The sequence below is a fragment of the Anomaloglossus baeobatrachus genome, chromosome 6 (genome assembly GCF_048569485.1).
Source record: "Anomaloglossus baeobatrachus isolate aAnoBae1 chromosome 6, aAnoBae1.hap1, whole genome shotgun sequence".
Lineage (NCBI taxonomy): Eukaryota > Metazoa > Chordata > Amphibia > Anura > Aromobatidae > Anomaloglossus > Anomaloglossus baeobatrachus.
The window spans coordinates 217,508,192-217,526,466 of NC_134358.1; the positions used below are offsets into that span (position 1 = coordinate 217,508,192).

General features: G+C 45.2%; 1 protein-coding gene across 5 annotated transcripts in view; it reads left to right on the forward strand.

Annotated features, from left to right (window-relative positions):
• DCDC2 (doublecortin domain containing 2) overlaps positions 1-18,275 on the forward strand; it is a 207,395-nt gene that overhangs the window by 170,418 nt on the left and 18,702 nt on the right. For all 5 annotated transcript variants that reach the window (XM_075314694.1, XM_075314690.1, XM_075314691.1 and 2 more), the window contains one exon: positions 14,568-14,668. In XM_075314694.1, coding sequence (XP_075170809.1) covers positions 14,568-14,668 — 101 coding nt within the window. The remainder of the gene's footprint in view (positions 1-14,567; positions 14,669-18,275) is intronic.

Genomic DNA, 18,275 nt, shown 5'->3' on the forward strand with positions numbered 1-18,275 from the left:
GCCCTGGTGGCAGGTGGTGGTAATAAGGGGTTAATACCAGCTATGTTTTACCAGCTGGTAAAAAGCCCGAGATTCTTAATGTCAGGCCAAGTTTAACCTTGCCATTAAGAATCTCCAACAAAGGGTTTAAAAAAAAAAAAAGACATCACACAGAGAAATACTTTATTAGAAATAAATACACAGACACAGTAGGAACTCCATGTTTATTACTCCCTCTCACCCCTCCACGATGGAGAGATTTCTGTACTGACCATGCCAGGAGAGAGCGAGGAAAAGAGAGCGAGCGGGGGGGAGAAGAAAGCGTGCGGGGGGGGGGGAGAAGAGAGGGGGGGAGAAGAGAGAGAGGGGGGGAGAAGAGAGAGAGAGGGGGGGAGAAGAGAGAGAGAGAGGGGGGAGAAGAGAGAGAGGGGGGAGAAGAGAGAGAGGGGGGGAGAAGAGAGAGAGAGGGGGGGGGAAGAGAGAAAGGGGGGGGAGAAGAGAGAGAGGGGGGGAGAAGAGAGAGAGGGGGGGGAGAAGAGAGAGAGGGGGGAGAAGAGAGAGAGGGGGGGAGAAGAGAGAGAGAGAGGGGGGAAAAGAGAGAGGGGGGGGAGAAGAGAGGGAGGGGGGGGAGAAGAGGGGGGGGGCAGAGGTGCTCTGTCACCAACTGTCTCCACTCTGTGACTTGTGGTGCAGGTGACAGAGTGCAGACAGTTGGTCCCATGCAGCAGGACAGATGGCAGAGCACAGCGGTGACATGCCTGTCAGTGTTTTGCTGCTGGGAGGAGCACACGATCACACTGCCCGATACCGGCCGCTCTCCTGACATCGCAGCAGCGCGGGCGGGTGGACAGTGTGATCACATACTTACGTGCAGGGGGGGATTCAGCTGAAGACCCCCCCACCGGAACTGCACACTGGCGCCCCGTGCCTCACTATCTGCAGGACGCCGGCTCCACACTGACATCCTCCGGATCCTCCCCTCGATGCTGGGTTGTGATGTGCGGTAGTCACCGCCCACAGCCCTGTCACTCAATCTGAGTGGCGCCGGCATCCTGTGACGTACCCGTCTTGTTTGAGAGCCCGGAAATGCCGGGACGTCAGAGGATGCCGGCGGCCACAGCTCCAGGGGGTCATGTGACAGGCACTGAGCGTGCAGCATAGCGCCGCTCAGTGCCAGAAATGGAAATACAAGCCAATGGAGAAAATACCTAGAATTGTAAGTAGAACTTCGACAGAAAATAAAAAAAATGGGTGAACCACCCCTTTAAGGAAGTGGTTACAGTCACTGGTCACTATACAATGAGAGTGGCCGTAATTTCTCCCCATCTAATGTAATCTCAGCAATGCCCATTTTGGGGGCAGCATGGTGGTGCAGTGGTTCTCCTTGTCTTTCAATGGGTTTTCTTCAAGTACTCCGGTTTTCTCCCACACTACAAATTTACACACTTTAAAGGGAGTATAGTTTGTGAGCCCCAAACTGCTATTGATGATGATTTCTGTAAAGCGATGTGTACATTTTTACTCGCTATATAGGTGCACACAACCGTTTTCTCCATATCTAAGAAAAATGGTCCAACTATGCTGATAAGACTCTGATGAGAGTTTGAACAGAGTCTGATCAGAGTGGGGTGAGTTTTTCTGGTGGAGAATAAAAAAATGGTTTTCCACTTCCTCCATTCAGTCAATCTATGAAAATCAGACCCCACTCAGATTACGGATAGCACACATCTGATTTAAATGGTCGTCTGAACGAGCCTTTCAAGCGAGTAAAATGAATGAATGAATGAATGAATGATTTTTTTCCCCTGAATCTGCTGTTCAAGAATGGCTGGCAGGATTCTAACTCTATAAGGCTCCCTTCACACGTCAGTTATTCTGGTACGTATGACGCAGTTTTTATATGCACCAGAATCATGGACATACGCAGACCCATTAAAATCAATGGATCTGCACACACATCAGTGATTTCTCATTGACCGTGTGTCCGTGTGTTCCGCATGGAGACAAGTCAGTTTTTCTCCTAACGCAACACTGATGTCACACGGACCAGACAGTGGTGTAATCCGTGTGATACGTACGTGGTGAAAACACGTGTCTTTGAAATAAAATGAATTTCTATACTCATCTGTCTCCAGCGATGCTGTCTTGCTTCAGGGACCGCTCATTATGCTCCTTACATATTCACTCACCGCGGACCCAGAAGAAAGTGTGACCGCAGCCCTGGAGACATCAGTACCAGGTGAGTAAAAAGTTTCTGCTCTCTGTGTGCGATCACGGATAGCACATGGAGAACACACAAGTGCCAAAATCACGGCACACGAAGGGCCATACGCACCTTCAACAAGTCTGTGAAAAATGGGTGTGTTTTTCACTGACATGTGAAAGAGGCAGAAATATCCCTTTATCTGCAGGTAAATAGCATTTTTGAACATGACAGATTCCCATTTAAATGGAATCTGTCAGCAGGTTTTTGCTATGTAAGCTGAAGACAGCATGCTGTAAGGGTTAAAACAGGAAATTCAGGGATTCCTGTCTTGTCACAGTCCAATCTGTTGTTTATTTGCTATGTTTGTTTAAGCAGCAGGACACATCATTTCTAGGACTTGCAGGCATACGCTTGACAGTGCGACACATCCCTCCTCTGATTGACACCTCACTGTCAATGTACAATCTTTATAGAGAGCCTGGTGTGGGCGGGGACAGCTATTACAGCTCTGCTAAATGTCAATCTAAAAATTCAGATTTTGTCAGAACACTGCACCCAGTAATTTAAGTGATACATCGTTGGATTCAGGATCTCTGCCTACATTATGCTGTTCAGAAGGCAGGAGAAAAACAGGTTTAAATACCAGCCAAACCACAGGAGTCCAGATGATGTTAGTAAATCCCTTTTCTTTATTTTCTCAGGTCTAAGCATTTCAGGGACATATCCGTTCTCTTCCTCAGGACAATGTGTAGACTCTAGACTCAATGTGTAGACGCTGGTATTTAAACCTGTTTTTCTCCTGCCTTCTGAATTGTCTCCCTGCTGCGGGACCGCTGCCTCCCACGCTATTTACATGTTTTCAAAGGGGTTGTGACTGGCACAACCCCACCAGGTGAGTGTTCTTGCTAACATTCACCCCCATGTGTTATACCGGGTAAGACCCTATTTGCGCCTTCTCTTTCCACAGCTTCTCTTACATTATGCTGTTGTCAGATGAGATAGCAAAAACCTGCTGAACGATTCCCTTTAGGGTATGTGCGCACGTTGCGTTGTGCCGTGTCAAATATTCTGCAGCGTTTTGTCACTGCATGTGCATTACAAAACGCAGCCAAAACGCTGCGTTTGGGATGCATTGTGAATGCAGAATGGATGCAGAATTGATGCGTTCTGGATGCTTGCTCTGCCATAGACAGAAAAGCATCCAAAACGCACAAAATAAGTGACATGTTGCTTTTTACAACGCATCAATTTTGTAAAAAATTTGGTATGCAAAATGCTGCGTTTAAAAACGCAACGTGCGCATGGAATTTGCTAAATTCTCATAGACTTTGCTGGGGAAGCAGAACGCATGCGTTTACGCTGCAGTTTAAAATGCTGCGCAAACGCATGAAAAAACGCAACGTGCGCACACAGCCTTAAACATAGAAACATGCAAACTCTTCATAGCTCCCAAAGATGTAGAATTTATGAATACAAGTATAAAGGTTCCATCACACGCATTTTAAGAATTTGATCTTATGTACTTTAGATATTCTCGTGGATATTGTTGTGAACAACATCCGCATCGTACACCGATATGAAACGGCTTGTCATGTGTGAATGCAGTCTAGCATCTCAATACCGTTTTGATAGCTTTGTCAGCTCACGGGTTTCATTTTAGATTTTTTCCTGACTTCGATTGCTGTGGAAAAGGTTCCAGATTTGCAGCATATAAAATGAGATCACACATTTTATAATTACGGTCTGTTGTCAAATAAAAGAGAGATAGGAAAGATGCAAGCCAGAGCTGCCGTGGACCCGTCCTGACATTTCTCCAGCTGCAGAAGGTTCTATTCATTACACTGTATTCTCCTCCCTTTTATATCAAGGACTACAAACAATCGCTGTTCTCTGAAATTCAGATAAAGATGATGTAATGCCTGGCTGTATGGCTTTTATTTCATTTTATTTATTTATTTCCTAAATACAATGGTTTCTCAACTTTATTGTATGGAGTTACCTCAGCTACAAAGGCGCATGCATAGATTATCCTGGAAGCCAAAGGACTTGCACGTGTTTAGATTACAAAAAAGAGTCTGCCTCAGATATATTGCTATGTAACATTTAGCTCAAGGCCCTGTACATTTTGAAAAAAAAAAAAGAACAAAAGCCTCATGATTTTTCCCCTATTTCTTTCACCATATAAAAGCGAAGTGCAGAATCTCACACTGGCTGATATAGCAATGGTGCTGAGAATTTAGGGTCCATTTAAAAAAATAAAAATAAATACAAAATGAAGAGCACCATTTTTCAGACACGAATTTCACCATATGTCGCAGCGTTATGTGTGATAAATTGTTCTGTCATTGATTGTGTAAGACATGTTTGCATGCATATGCATGTATGTGAAGAGCAAGGAAATAATTAAGGCCGTCTAGTCCGAGCTGGCTTACATTTTTTATTCATATCTGCCTCTTTGGTCTTGTCAGATGTGGGATTTTTCTCCACTTCACGGAATTTAATCTTTTACCACACATTCATCAATATTATATAACAGGCACCTTCTTCAGAGTTAGCGTTTTATTCAAAAAGGTAATAGAGATAAAGAACCTTTAAAAATGTTTACTTTTTCAAAATTTGTCCCAAAATTCTTGGTAATCCTGATTCTAAAGAGTTGATTCTGCAATCTCCAGTAATAATGGTTTACCTAAATGGTTTGAGTCACATAGTGGCAATAGGGGCTGAATATTTTGGTGAACGTTAAGGGGATTTTCACACCCCATCTGTTTCTGGCAGTTCCAAAACATCCATTTGTCAAGCAAAAGATGTATCAACAATCTTTTTATTCTCTGGAGCTTTGTAAACATGAGGAATCTTTTTTAGTGGGTATTTTTTTATTGCTTTTTCAACGGGTTTTTTCCACTGCTGTTTTTTTTAAGTATATTTCAGTATGTGAACTTTTTCTAAAATTCATTAAACAATGAAAAGATGCTAGCTTTTTTTGCTGACAAACTGCTCAAAAAGACAGGGGTATGACACAGTTACCAGGACTAAGAGCACCTAGACTGGCCATCAGACTAGGGACCTTAAGCTGTCCATTATTCCAGAGGTAAGCTTAATGGTAGCCAGGTCTGGACTGCCAGCGTAGCCATAAGGGGTACTTTGCACACTACAACATCGCAGGTGCGATGTCGGTGGGGTCATGTCGAAAGTGACGCACTTCCGGCGTTGCTCTCGACATCGTAGTGTGTAAAACCTAGATGATACGATTAACGAGCGCAAAAGCGTCGTAATGGTATCATCGGTGTAGGGTCGGCGAAAACCATAATTACCTTGCTGCGACGGTCCGATGTTGTTCCTCGTTCCTGCGGCAGCACACATCGCTGTGTGTGAAGTCGCAGGAGCGAGGAACATCTCCTACCTCCTTCACCGCGGCTTCTGTCGGCTATGCGGAAGGAAGGAGGTGGGCGGGATGTTTACGTCCCGCTCATCTCCGCCCCTCGGCTTCTATTGGCCGCCTGCCATGTGACGTCGCTATGACACCGCACGGCCCGCCCCCTTAATAAGGAGACGGGTCGCCGGCCAGAGCGACGTCACAGGGCAAGGTGAGTGCATGTGAAGCTGGCGTAGCGATAATTTTCGCTACGCCAGCTATCAACACATCGCTGCTGCGACGGGGGCGGGGACTATCGCGCTCGGCATCGCATCATCGGCTTGCGATGTCGTAGTGTGCAAAGTACCCCTAACTCCTGAGGAGCCCTGATCTAACACCCCTGGGGAGGGCTGGGACAGTAGTGAGGAATCCCAGAAATACTGACAGACAAGGGAAAACCAAGACTCAAACTCACTGCAAGCACACACAGTGGAAGAGACCATATGTGCTCAGGGAGAAATAGAGTACAGGTAACAAGGATATTTCCAGAGCACACCAAATTGCATACAACAGTTCACCAAACAACTGTATCACTACGCACAAAGACCGATAACACTGGAGCAAATCTAGAGCTATCTTCGGCATCTGAGGCTAGGTTCTGCCATTTTTTTATATGGCGGAGGCAGCTGTGATAGGATGTCAGCAACCTGCGACCCCAGCAGCAATTCACCAGCCAGCAGGAATTAACTCCTACTAAACCGAAGACCAGAGAGCACTAAACAGTCAACGCCTGACTCTGGCTGTGCAACTAAGGGGTGCTTCACACACAGCGAGCTCACTGCCGAGATCGCTGCTGAGTCACGCTTTTTGTGACGCAGCAGTGACCTCATTAGCGATCTCGCTGTGTGTGACAATGAGCAGCGATCTGGCCCCTGCTGCGAGATCGCTGCTCGTTACACACAGCCCTGGTTCGTTTTCTTCAAAGGCGCTCTCCCACTGTGACACACAGATCGCTGTGTGTGACAGCGAGAGAGCGACAAATGAAGCGAGCAGGGAGCAGGAGCCGGCGTCTGACAGCTGAGGTAAGCTTGTAACCAAGATAAACATCGGGTAACCAAGGTGGTTACCCGATATTTACCTTAGTTACCAGCCTCTGCAGCTCTCACGCTGCCTGTGCTGCCGGCTCCAGCTCTCTGCACATGTAGCTGCTGTACACATCGGGTTAATTAACCCGATGTGTACAGCAGCTAGGAGAGCAAGGAGCCAGCGCTAAGCAGTGTGCGCGGCTCCCTGCTCTCTGCACATGTAGCTGCATTACACATCGGGTTAATTAACCCGATGTGTACTGTAGCTAGGAGAGCAAGGAGCCACCGCTCAGTGTGCGCGGCTCCCTGCTCCCTACACACGGTGTGCGCTGGTAACTAATGTAAACATCGGGTAACCATACCCGATGTTTACCTTAGTTACCAGTCTCCGCAGCTTCCAGACGGCGGCTCCGTGCAAGCGCAGCGTCGCTTGCACGTCGCTGCTGGCTGGGGGCTGTTCACTGGTCGCTGGTGAGATCTGCCTGTTTGACAGCTCACCAGCGACCATGTAGCGATGCAGCAGCGATCCTGACCAGGTCAGATCGCTGGTCGGATCGCTGCGGCATCGCTAAGTGTGAAGGTACCCTAAGGTGCATCAGGTTGCCTGCCAGACTCTGCAATGTGAACAGAGTCTGGAGTTGTCATGACAGACAGCTGAGCATTTTCTGGACGTTTTCTTTCCATTCCTTTTGACTTCTGTTGCAAAACATTAAGCATTTTCCTATCAGAAAATTCCATTGGAATGTACACATTCCTTCTTTTAAAGAACCACTTCAATGTATTCTTGTTTTGAAAAATCACCAGTTCCAACCATCTGCTGCTTTCATAGCATGTCTCCTAATCATGGCTCTGACTGTTGAGCTGTGTGCTTGTTCAATTGGATTGTTATCTTTATATGTAAACACAGTGATAAAAGTCCACACTCTAGAACAAATCACTGTTATCTGAATGTGTTTCAGCAGATTTTGTGCTTTATAATTCAAATACTTCAGCTCTGCTACTCACCAGAACTGTCACTCAAAGCTGTGAGCTGCTTTAAGGTCCAGTCACACTAAGCAACTTACCAGCGATCCCAACAACGATAGGGATCGCTGGTAAGTTGCTAGGAGGTTGCTGGTGAGATGTCACACTGCGACGCTCCAGCGATCCCACCAGCAACCTGACCTGGCAGGGATCGCTGGAGCGTCGCTACACAAGTTGCTGGTGAGCTCACCAGCAACCAGTGACAAGCCCCCAGCGCCGCGTGGAAGATGTTGCGCTTGGTAACTAAGGTAAATATCGGGTAACCAACCCGATATTTACCTTGGTTACCACTGCACGGAGCTACACGTTCAGAGAGCAGGGAGCAGCGCACACTGAGCGCTGGCTCCTTGCTCTCCTAGTTACAGCACACATCGGGTTAATTACCCGATGTGTGCTGCAGCTAAATGTGCACAGAGCAGGGAGCAGCGCACACTGCTTAGCGCTGGCTCCTTGCTCTCCTACTTACAGCACACATCGGGTTAATTAACCCGATGTGTGCTGCAGCTACATGTGCACAGAGCAGGAGCCGGCACTGACAGTGAGAGCGGCGGAGGCTGGTATCAAAGGTAAATATCAGGTAACCAAGGACAGGGCTTCTTGGTTACCCGATGTTTACATTGGTTACCAGCCTCCGCAGAAGCCGGCTGCTGCTGCCTGCACATTTAGTTGTTGCTGTCTCGCTGTCACACACAGCGATCTGTGCTTCACAGCGGGAGAGCAACAACTAAAAAATGGCCCAGGACATTCAGCAACAACCAACGACCTCACAGCAGGGGCCAGGTTGTTGCTGGATGTCACACACAGCAACATCGCTAGCAACGTCACAAAAGTTGTTCGTTAGCAGCGATGTTGCTAGCGATGTTGCTTAGTGTGATGGGGCCTTAAGAGACAGCTCAAGAATAACCCTTTAAATAACATTTTTTGGCTCAATGAATCCTGTGATGTGTGGGACAAGATGACTAGCTTTAAAAAATATATGATTCTCTATGACAATGTGATACAGAGGTTGTGATGTGCATTGTAGCCTATCAAGGGTTTACAAGTTTTTCATGTTATCATATTGAATTAGATTCATTATGAATTAGAGTCCTTGACCAAATTCTAGAAATGGTAATGGAAAAAAAATATGAAAGAGACTTTATAAGAGCGGGCGAGCCAGTCATTGCCTGTGGTGTTGATGATGTTAAGGGTGCTTTACACGCTGCGACATCACTAGCGATTGCTAGCGATATCGTGAGCGATAGCACCCGCCCCCGTCGTTCGTGCGACATGTGGTGATCGCTGCCGTAGCGAACAATATCGCTACGGCAGTGTCACACGCACATACTTGTTCAGCGACATCGCTGTTGCTGCCGAACAAACTTCCTTCAAGCGGGATGTGCGTTCGACGTCACAGCGGCGTCACAAAACGGCCGCCCAATAGAAGAGGAGGGGAGGAAATGAGCGGCCGGAACATGCCGCCCACCTCCTTCCTTCCTCCTTTCCGATGGACGCAGGTAGGATGATGTTCGTCGTTCCTGCTGTGTCACACACAGCGATGTGTGGTGCCGCAGGAACGACGAACAACCTGCGGACTGAAACACCTACGACATTATGATTTGGAGCGACGTGTCAACGATCAACGATTTTTGCCGTTTTTGTGATCGTTGATCGTCGCTCCTAGCTGTCACACGCTGCGATGTCGCTAACGATGCCGGATGTGCGTCACAAACACCGTGACCCCGACGATATATCGTTAGCGATGCCGCAGCGTGTAAAGCACCCTTTAGTGTTGCTTTGTGACTCCGTTTCCTAGTATTTTACTTTCCGTATCACATTAAGTTTATAATAAGTGGGTGACCTGAAAAGTGTCAATGGTACTAAAATATATTAAGTACACATTTGAAAATGAACAGATGGCTATCCACCTACAAAATTTTGTAGTTTATGTCTTCCCGCTAAATTGCAGGCACCTTCACTTCACATTTTCCTAGGAGTGACAGTTTAAAGGGGTTTGATCAGACCATGTCCCTGTATGGTCAGACACGGCCATTACACAGTATATAACAGGAACACATATATAAGATTATCTCAGCACAGGAGCAACCTTCTTTCTACAACCATGACACAGAAATATTAGCATATTTGTGCAATGTATAATGTATTTGTAAAACGGACACCTTCCTTATTATGAGATGTCACATGATATTTTCCATTCGTTGCATTTCATCATGGCACCAGGATGCCACCTGTCTGAGATTGACAGAAGAAATAATAGGATGACGGAACCAGAATAACAATGAATTCAAACCATTTATTTGTAGCTTGTGAGCCATGTTTAAGTATAACAGATGTTAAAGGGAATCTGTCAGCAGGGTTTTGCTTTGTAATCTGAAGACAGCATGCTGTAAGGGTTAACATACAGATTTCAGCCATTGTCCCTTATCACAAAATGTGTTTTTGTTTACCTGCAATGTTAGTTTAAGCTTCAGTAGCTTTATCATTAGTCCAACTAGGGAGCTCAAGTCCAACTCTGCCGCCTCTATGATTAGCAGCTTTTGTCTATGGAAATGTACACTAAAAGCCTGGTGTGGGCGGGGGCAGCTTGTTAAAGGGAACCTGTCACCAGTTTTGGAGCCTATAAGCTAACATGCTGTATATAAGAGCCCAGGACGCTGTGTAGAACATAATAATCACTTTATAATACTCACCTAAACGAGCGGTGTGGTGGAGTTGGATCATTTGGGCGTCTTCAATCTCCGGTGTCGGCGCCTCCTCTTTTGGCCATCTTTGTCCTTCTTCTGAAGCTGGGGTGCATGACGCGTCCTATGTCATCCACACTCGCCTGCATTGAGGTCCTGTGCAGGAGCACTTTGATCTGCCCTGAGCAAGGCAGATCAAAGTATTGTAGTGCGCCTGCACGGGACCGGCGAGTGTGTATGACGTAGGACACGTCATGCACACAGGCTTCAGAAGGAGGACGAAGATGTCCGAAAGAGGAGGCGCCGGCACCGGAGAAAGGAGACGCCCATATGGCCCAACTCCACTTCAGCAACCGTTTTAGGTGAGTATTATAAAGTGTTTTTACATGCTACATAACATCCTGGGCTCTTATATACAACATGTTAGAATGCTGTATATAAGAGCCCACTATTGGTGGTGGCCGCAGCTTATAGGCCCCAAATCTGGTGACAGGTTCCCTTTAAACCCTGCTGCATGCTAAAACTAAAATCTTTGCGTCAAACGACTGCACCCAGTAAACAACCTGATACATCCCTGAATTCAGGATCTCTTTGCCTACATCATGCTGCTCTGAGATTAGGTAGCAAAATCCTACTGACAGATTCCCTTTAATGAGTCCTATTATGTCCAGTGCAGTAACTTTTTATTGATATAAGGTTCTGTTCAGAAATGTTATTATGCTCTTTCTCCTACTAGTGAACACATGGATGCTGCCAGGGAGATTTTATTAGGCCTCTATAGAGAGGAAAACGCGACCTGATTGGCTGCATCTCATTTAAATGGTGGTGATCGGGTCCATTCTCCACATGCCCTACAGTATTAGGAACCATGCGTGTGGGATCCTGAAAAGATAGCTGGTTCAAACAAACAATAAGTCTTTATAAAACTGTGCATTAAACCGTTCATCGTTGCCTCTACTGTGAAGGCATATGCAATGTTGAGCCTCTTAGGTCCTGTTTTCAGAAATCTGCAGCAAAATCTGCATGTCCATTGTGAAGCCAGCAAAGTCTATGAGAATTCAGAAGTGCTGTGCCCACGTTGAGTATTTTTCCCTTGCGTATTTGGTGCAGATTTCTTTTTTTCTGCACCAAATCTGCACCAAATACGCAAGGTAAAAATAAGCAACGTGGGCACAGCATTTCTGAATTCTCATAGACTTTGCTGGCTTCGCAATGGACATTCAAATTTTGCTGCAGATTTCTGAAAATACGCGTCAAAACTACACAGCATGGGCACTGGGCCTTAGGGTGACCTCAGTAAGGCTATGTGCCCACGGGGAAAGTGTCCTGCGGTTATATCCGCAGGAGCTCCCAGAAAACCGCAGCACAACTTTTGTCTGTTTCCATGCTGCGGTTTTCTTGTGGAATGTCCTGCAGATATGGTGCGGGCATTCTGCATTGAGGATACAGTACCATGGCTTCGGCACTGCATCCTCAATGCAGAACAAGTGCTACAGTGATCGGGGGAGTTCATACTTACCTCTATCACGCAGCACCTTGCTTTCCGGCGGCCAGGTCACTCTGTCAGCGTCTGCAGGAGAAGGTGGGCGGGCCTGAACTAGCTCCGGCTGTCACATGACCGGAGCTCGTGCAGGCCCCGCCCACCTCCTCATTGCTGCTCCTGGATCCACTGCGCTCCACCGGAAGAAAGTGACTCCGGTGTCTGCTATCAAAGCATGTAAGTATATGGGACCCTGCAGAGAAATCCGCAGGAATAATTCACATGCTGCAGATTTTTCCGCAGGGAAATACCGCATTATTTCCGCTGCGGAACAAACCGCAGCATGGGCACAGCAATCCCCAAATGCCATAGAAATGGCTGGGGACTCGCTGTGCTTCAGATTTTTAAAAAGTCCACAGAATTTCCGCGAAAAAATCGTGGCAAGTTTCGCACATTTTCCGCAGCGTGGGCACATAGCCTAAGATGTGAGAAGTAGTGCTGGCAGAGCCTATAGAAGTGATGTAGGCAAGTGTATGTTGAAATGAGATTAAATCTGTCTCAAAGCTATTTAAGGCTATGTGCGCACTAGAAAATGGACTTTTCTTAAGAAAAATCGGCACCCTCTGGCAGAATACCGCACCCATGTTTTTACCGTGTTTTGACGCATTTTTGCAGCGGTTTTGCTGCGGTTTCTCCGCAGGTTGGTCCCTGCAGTTTTTTACCATTATCTATAGCAAAAACCGCAGGTACCTGCAGAAAAGAAGTGACATGCCCATTAATTCCGCAGCAGAAATTCCACGGGTAAATCCGCAGGTATAAAAAAAAACGCAGTGAGCGCACAGCATTTTTTTTATACCCATAGGTTTTGCTAGGGAATGACTGCAGCAACGTTAGGCTATGTGCCCACGGGACTCTGTATCTGCGGATTTTTCTGCATCAAAATCCACAGCTTTCCCCCGGAATCCGCACCTTTTCATAGGTGCGGATTTGATGTGGATTTGACGCGGATTTTGTTGCGGATTTTGCGATTTTTTTTTTTTTTTTTTTTTTTTTTTTTTTTTTTTTTTTTTAATTGAATTGAATAGGCAAAATCCGCACGAAAATCCGCAACAATAATTGACATGCTGCAGATTTTTCCGCATGAAAATCCGCACGATTTCCGCTGCGGAAAAATCCGCAGCGTGGGCACAGCATTTCCCAAATGCCATAGAAATGGCTGGGGAGTAGCTGTGCTGCAGATTTATGAAAAATCCGCGGCATTTCTGCGAGAAATCCGCGGCAAAATCCGCTCATTTTCCGCAGCGTGGGCACATAGCCTTAGGGTGACCTCAGTAAGATGTGAGAAGTAATGCTGGCAGAGCCTATAGAAGTGATGTAGGCAAGTGTATGTTGAAATGAGATTAAATCTGTCTCAAAGCTATTTAAGGCTATGTGCGCACTAGAAAATGGACTTTTCTTAAGAAAAATCGGCACCCTCTGGCAGAATACCGCACCCATGTTTTTACCGTGTTTTGACGCATTTTTGCAGCGGTTTTGCTGCGGTTTCTCCGCAGGTTGGTCCCTGCGGTTTTTTACCATTATCTATGACAAAAACCGCAGGTACCTGCAGAAAAGAAGTGACTTGCACATTAATTCCGCAGAAGAAATTCCACGGCTAAATCCGCAGGTATAAAAAACATCGCAGTGTGCGCACAGCATTTTTTTTATACCTATAGGTTTTGCTGGGGAATGACTGCAGCAATGTTAGACACATTTTCTGCAGCAAATCCGCAGCATGCGCACATTGCCTAAAGCAGATTTGTCACCGGATTTCACAGGACAAATTGCAAGCATTGTTAAATAGATCTATTAGGCTATGTGTCCACGGGAGAATGTAGCTGCGGATTTTTCTGCATCAAAATCCGCGGCTTTCCCGCATTATCCGCACCTTTTCAAAGGTGCGGATTTACCGCGGAATTGCCGTGGATTTAATGCGGATTTTGGTGCGGATTTTTTGTTTTTCCCCAATTTTAAAGGCAAAATCCGGATGAAAATCCGCAACAATAATTGACATGTTGCAGATTTTTCCGGATCAAAATCCGCACAAAATCCGCTGCGGAAAAATCCGCAGCATGGGCACAGCATTTCCAAAATGCCATAGAAATGGCTGGGAAGTGCCTGAGCTGCAGATTTTCGGGAAATCCGCGACTTTTCCGCGAGAAATCCGCGGCAAAATCCGCGCATTTTCCGCAACGTGGACACATAGCCTTAGACCTGTAGAGGCTGGTGTACTTGCTTTAGAAAGCTATGGCAAAATGACTGTATAGTCCTGTCTAATAATAAAATTTAACATTTTATAAATCTAGTTATACTCATGAAATATCACTTTAATCTTAGGATTATACCGCTTTTTTGACATGGATTTTCAAAGTAAGTACACCAGTCTCATCAAGTGTTTGTGTTTTGACCGATCCTTTGTGTAATGTCAGTCAGACTGATAAAAGCATTGCCGCTGTTTCCATACAGATATCTGTTGGCGTGAAATGATGCATTTTCAGAAGGAAGCCCTGTAAAGTGTGCGATGTTATCAGATGTTCATGTCATTTACTGATGATTGGTAATTCCCAGATGACTGTAAAGATTACTGTACTGGAATTGATTGGACGACTTTATTTTGCTGGATGAGAAGTCCAACAGCTGTAGTTGTTTAATTCCACCACAGAGGGCCAGAATCGAGCCATATTTCAGTGAAACTAGATATTTTCTTGCTTTTTTCGTGCAGATGATGGCATTTTCAAAGCTGGTGAAGACAGATCAGAAATGTGGGGGGCATCAGAAGTTCAGGAAGATGAAAACACTAAAGTGGAGGTTCCGGTTGATCAGGTAATTTGCCTTACAGCTTTTAAGCCATCAAATGGTAATGAGAAAAAGAAAAATAATACAAATTGTTCGCCCGTTCACCAGCAGCAGCTGAGGCTGGAAAGCTATAAAGGACTCATTTTAAAGCTCATATTCCAGCAGCTAATTAAAGTGGAAATGCAGACGAGTGCTTTTAATTTGAAGCATTCAAACCATTTTCAGGCTATGTTTTTAAGAGTTATAGATTGGCAAATGTTACTATTTTTAAGGGATGATTTGCATAATGTTGACTTTGCCCTAGGTAATCTTTTATAAATCTAGCCTTAAGAGAGGCTGCGGTGGCTTCAAAGTAGGTCTCTAGATTTGGCAAGATTACATTTAAGCTGATCTTCATAGCTGCGGTACATGCTTTATAGCTCTCTTAAATACCTCCTGAATGTATAATTATGTCGGCTGCACTAATTAGACCAGAGAGCGCTTTGAAGTCACCTTTTTTTATATATTTATCCGCACATCACACACAGCACATGGACTTACTAGTGAATCCTTATGGTCATTTTGTCGTGTGTGTGTGTGTGTGTGTGTGTATATAGTATATGTACTCTGCAACATGCAGCAGGTGTGAAAACAATGCTGCAAAGTAAGAATACTATAAAACACAACATTAATAGTTTTATTTTTATGAATTAGCGAAGTGAAGATAAAGCTAAATCTAATCAATACTTGGTGTGACTCCAAGAGGTGAGTGTAAGGCTCTGTGGCCACGTGTGCGTATTGCATGCAGTTACGCTGTGTTCTGCACCGCAGCGTAACTGCATGCGTCCTGCGTCCCCAGCACAATCTATGAAGATTGTGCATAATCCATGCCCATGTTGCGTTTTAGATCGCAGCGATTTGCATGCTGCCAAATCGCTGCGTTCTCAAAAGCAACATTTCACTTCTTTTGTGCGCTTCGGATGCAGCCCCTGCTCTGTCTATGGGAGGGGCCGCATCCAGAGCGCATGAAATCGGCTTTTCATTACGGACTGTTTCGGCAGCAATATGAAGTGCACATGTGCTGTTCAAATCGCTGCAGAAATTTCTGCAGGGACAGAACGCAACGTGGGCACATAGCTTAAAATTTGAGAATTCCATTCCATTCAAATAAATTCAAAGACCCATATTCTCCCAAATATATTTTTTGTAATTTGTTCCTCAGCAAATTCAGCAAAATAGCATCCACCATTTTCATGAACAATAGTGGACCTGGCAAACTGCAAAGTAAAATAAATAATAATGACCCCACTACAGTCCACCATCCATCCTTGGCGCCTGTCCTTTTCCCTTTCTACCAGCTCACTCATTGTCTTCGGGCTGTTCACTTCACGCCAAGTCAATTGGGTAGACAAAGCCTCAGAAGTCACTGTGCATAGTGTCCTTGTAAAGCCAGAAGCCAGGGCCTGGAGTGAAGAGACTGTGCAATATGGGGGAGAAGAAGTCACCAAGGACCAGATGGCGGGCTGCAGAGAAAGCAAGAACGGGTGACAATTGGGTGTGTCTGCATTGTAATAAATACCTGACATCCAAAGGGAACAGCTCGGAAAGCTATTTAAGATTCTGTCTTACCTTTTAGAAGCATAATCAACAGGGGCTGTATTTGTCACACCTTCCTAGTTCCCAAGTGGGACAAAATAATAAATATTTGCATTTAATAAAAGGGATCAAATACAAAAAAATATCGATTTGGCATTGTTGTAATCCTAAAATATGTAATAATGTACTAATATGGAATCTGTGAGCAAGATTTTACCCCCTAATTTATTCATATGTGCATGTAGCTCTTTCAAAGACAAGTCCAGCAATACCTTTACATGGCCAGTCTGTTTCTTTGTTAGTAAGAAATTTGAGTTTATATTGATATGCTAATGAGGCTGAAGATCTGAAGCCTCTGTCACTCCAGCTCTGTTCCCCTCCAGCACCACCGCCTCCTGCTTGACTGATGGCTCCTTTGCCAGACAGCATATAGGCTGACAGCAGTACGAGGCGGCGCTTGGTGGGGAATAGATCTGGAGTGACAGAGGCTTCAGATCTTCAGCCTCATTTGCATATCAATTCAAACGCTGATTTCTCAGTAACAAAGGAACAGACTGGCAATGTAAAGGTATTACTGAACTTGTCTTTGAAATAACTACATACAAATAGTTTGGGAAGTGAAACCCTGATGACAGATTCCCTTGATTAATTATATTGTTTAATTATTGATCCTCCTACTTTCTGAATATTTATATTTTTAATTTCTGAGCCCAGCAGCCTTATGTTCTTTATCCAATTGCTTCCGCTATCAGGAAATTTTGACATCATTGCTTACTAGCTATATCTGCTCCCCCTTGCTAAATTAGTGCTACTACACCATGTGCAGAATTATTAGGCAAATGAGTATTTTGATCACATGATAATTTTTATACATGTTGTCCTACTCCAAGGGCTTGAGAGCCAACTACCAATTAAGAAAATCAGGTGATGTGCATCTCTGTAATGAGGAGGGGTGTGGTGTAATAACATCAACACCCTATATAAGGTGTGCTTAATTTTTAGGCAGCTTCCTTTCCTTTGGCAAAATGGGTCAGAAGAGAGATTTGACGGGCTCTGAAAAGTCCAAAATTATGAGATGTCTTGCAGAGTGATGCAGCAGTCTTGAAATTGCCAAACATTTGAAGCGTGATCACCGAACAATCAAGCGTTTCATGGTAAATAGCCAACAGGGTCGCAAGAAGCGTGTTGGGCAAAAAAGGCACAAAATAACAGCCCATGAATTGAGGAAAATCAAGCGTGCAGCTGCCAAGATGCCATTTGCCACCAGTTTTGCCATATTTCAGAGCTGCAACATTACTGGAGTATCAAAAAGCACAAGGTGTGCCATACTCAGGGACATGGCCAAGGTAAGGAAGGCTGAAAAAAAGACTACCTTTGAACAAGAAACATAAGATATTTATTGGCCCAGTCTTGACGTTTTATCTTAACACTGATTTTTCAAAGATTTTATGGACTGATGAAATGAGAGTGACTCTTGATGGGCCAGATGGATGGGCCAGAGGCTGGCTCAGTAAAGGGCAGAGAGCTCCAGTGCGACTCAGATGCAAAGCAATGTGGAGGTGGGGTACTGGTATGGGCTGGTATCATCAAAGATGAACTTGTGGGACCTTTTCAGGTTGAGGATGGAGTGAAGCTCAACTCCCAGACCTACTGCTAGTTTCTGGAAGACAACTTCTTCAAGCAGTGGTACAGGAAGAAGTCGGTATCATTGAAGAAAAATATGATTTTCATGCAGGACAGTGTTCCATCACATGCATCCAACTATTCCACAGCGTGGCTGGCCAGTAAAGGTCTAAAAGATGAAAAAATAATGACATGGCCCCCTTGTTCACCTGATCTGAACCCCATAGAGAACCTGTGGTCCCTCATAAAATGTAAGATCTACAGGGAGGGAAAACAGTACAACTCTCGGAACAGTGCCTGGGAGGCTGTGGTGGCTGCTGCACGCAATGTTGATCGTAAACAGATCAAGCAACTGACAGAAACTATGGATGGTAGGCTGTTGAGTGTGATCATAAAGAAAGGTGGCTATATTGGTCACTCATTTTTTGGGGTTTTG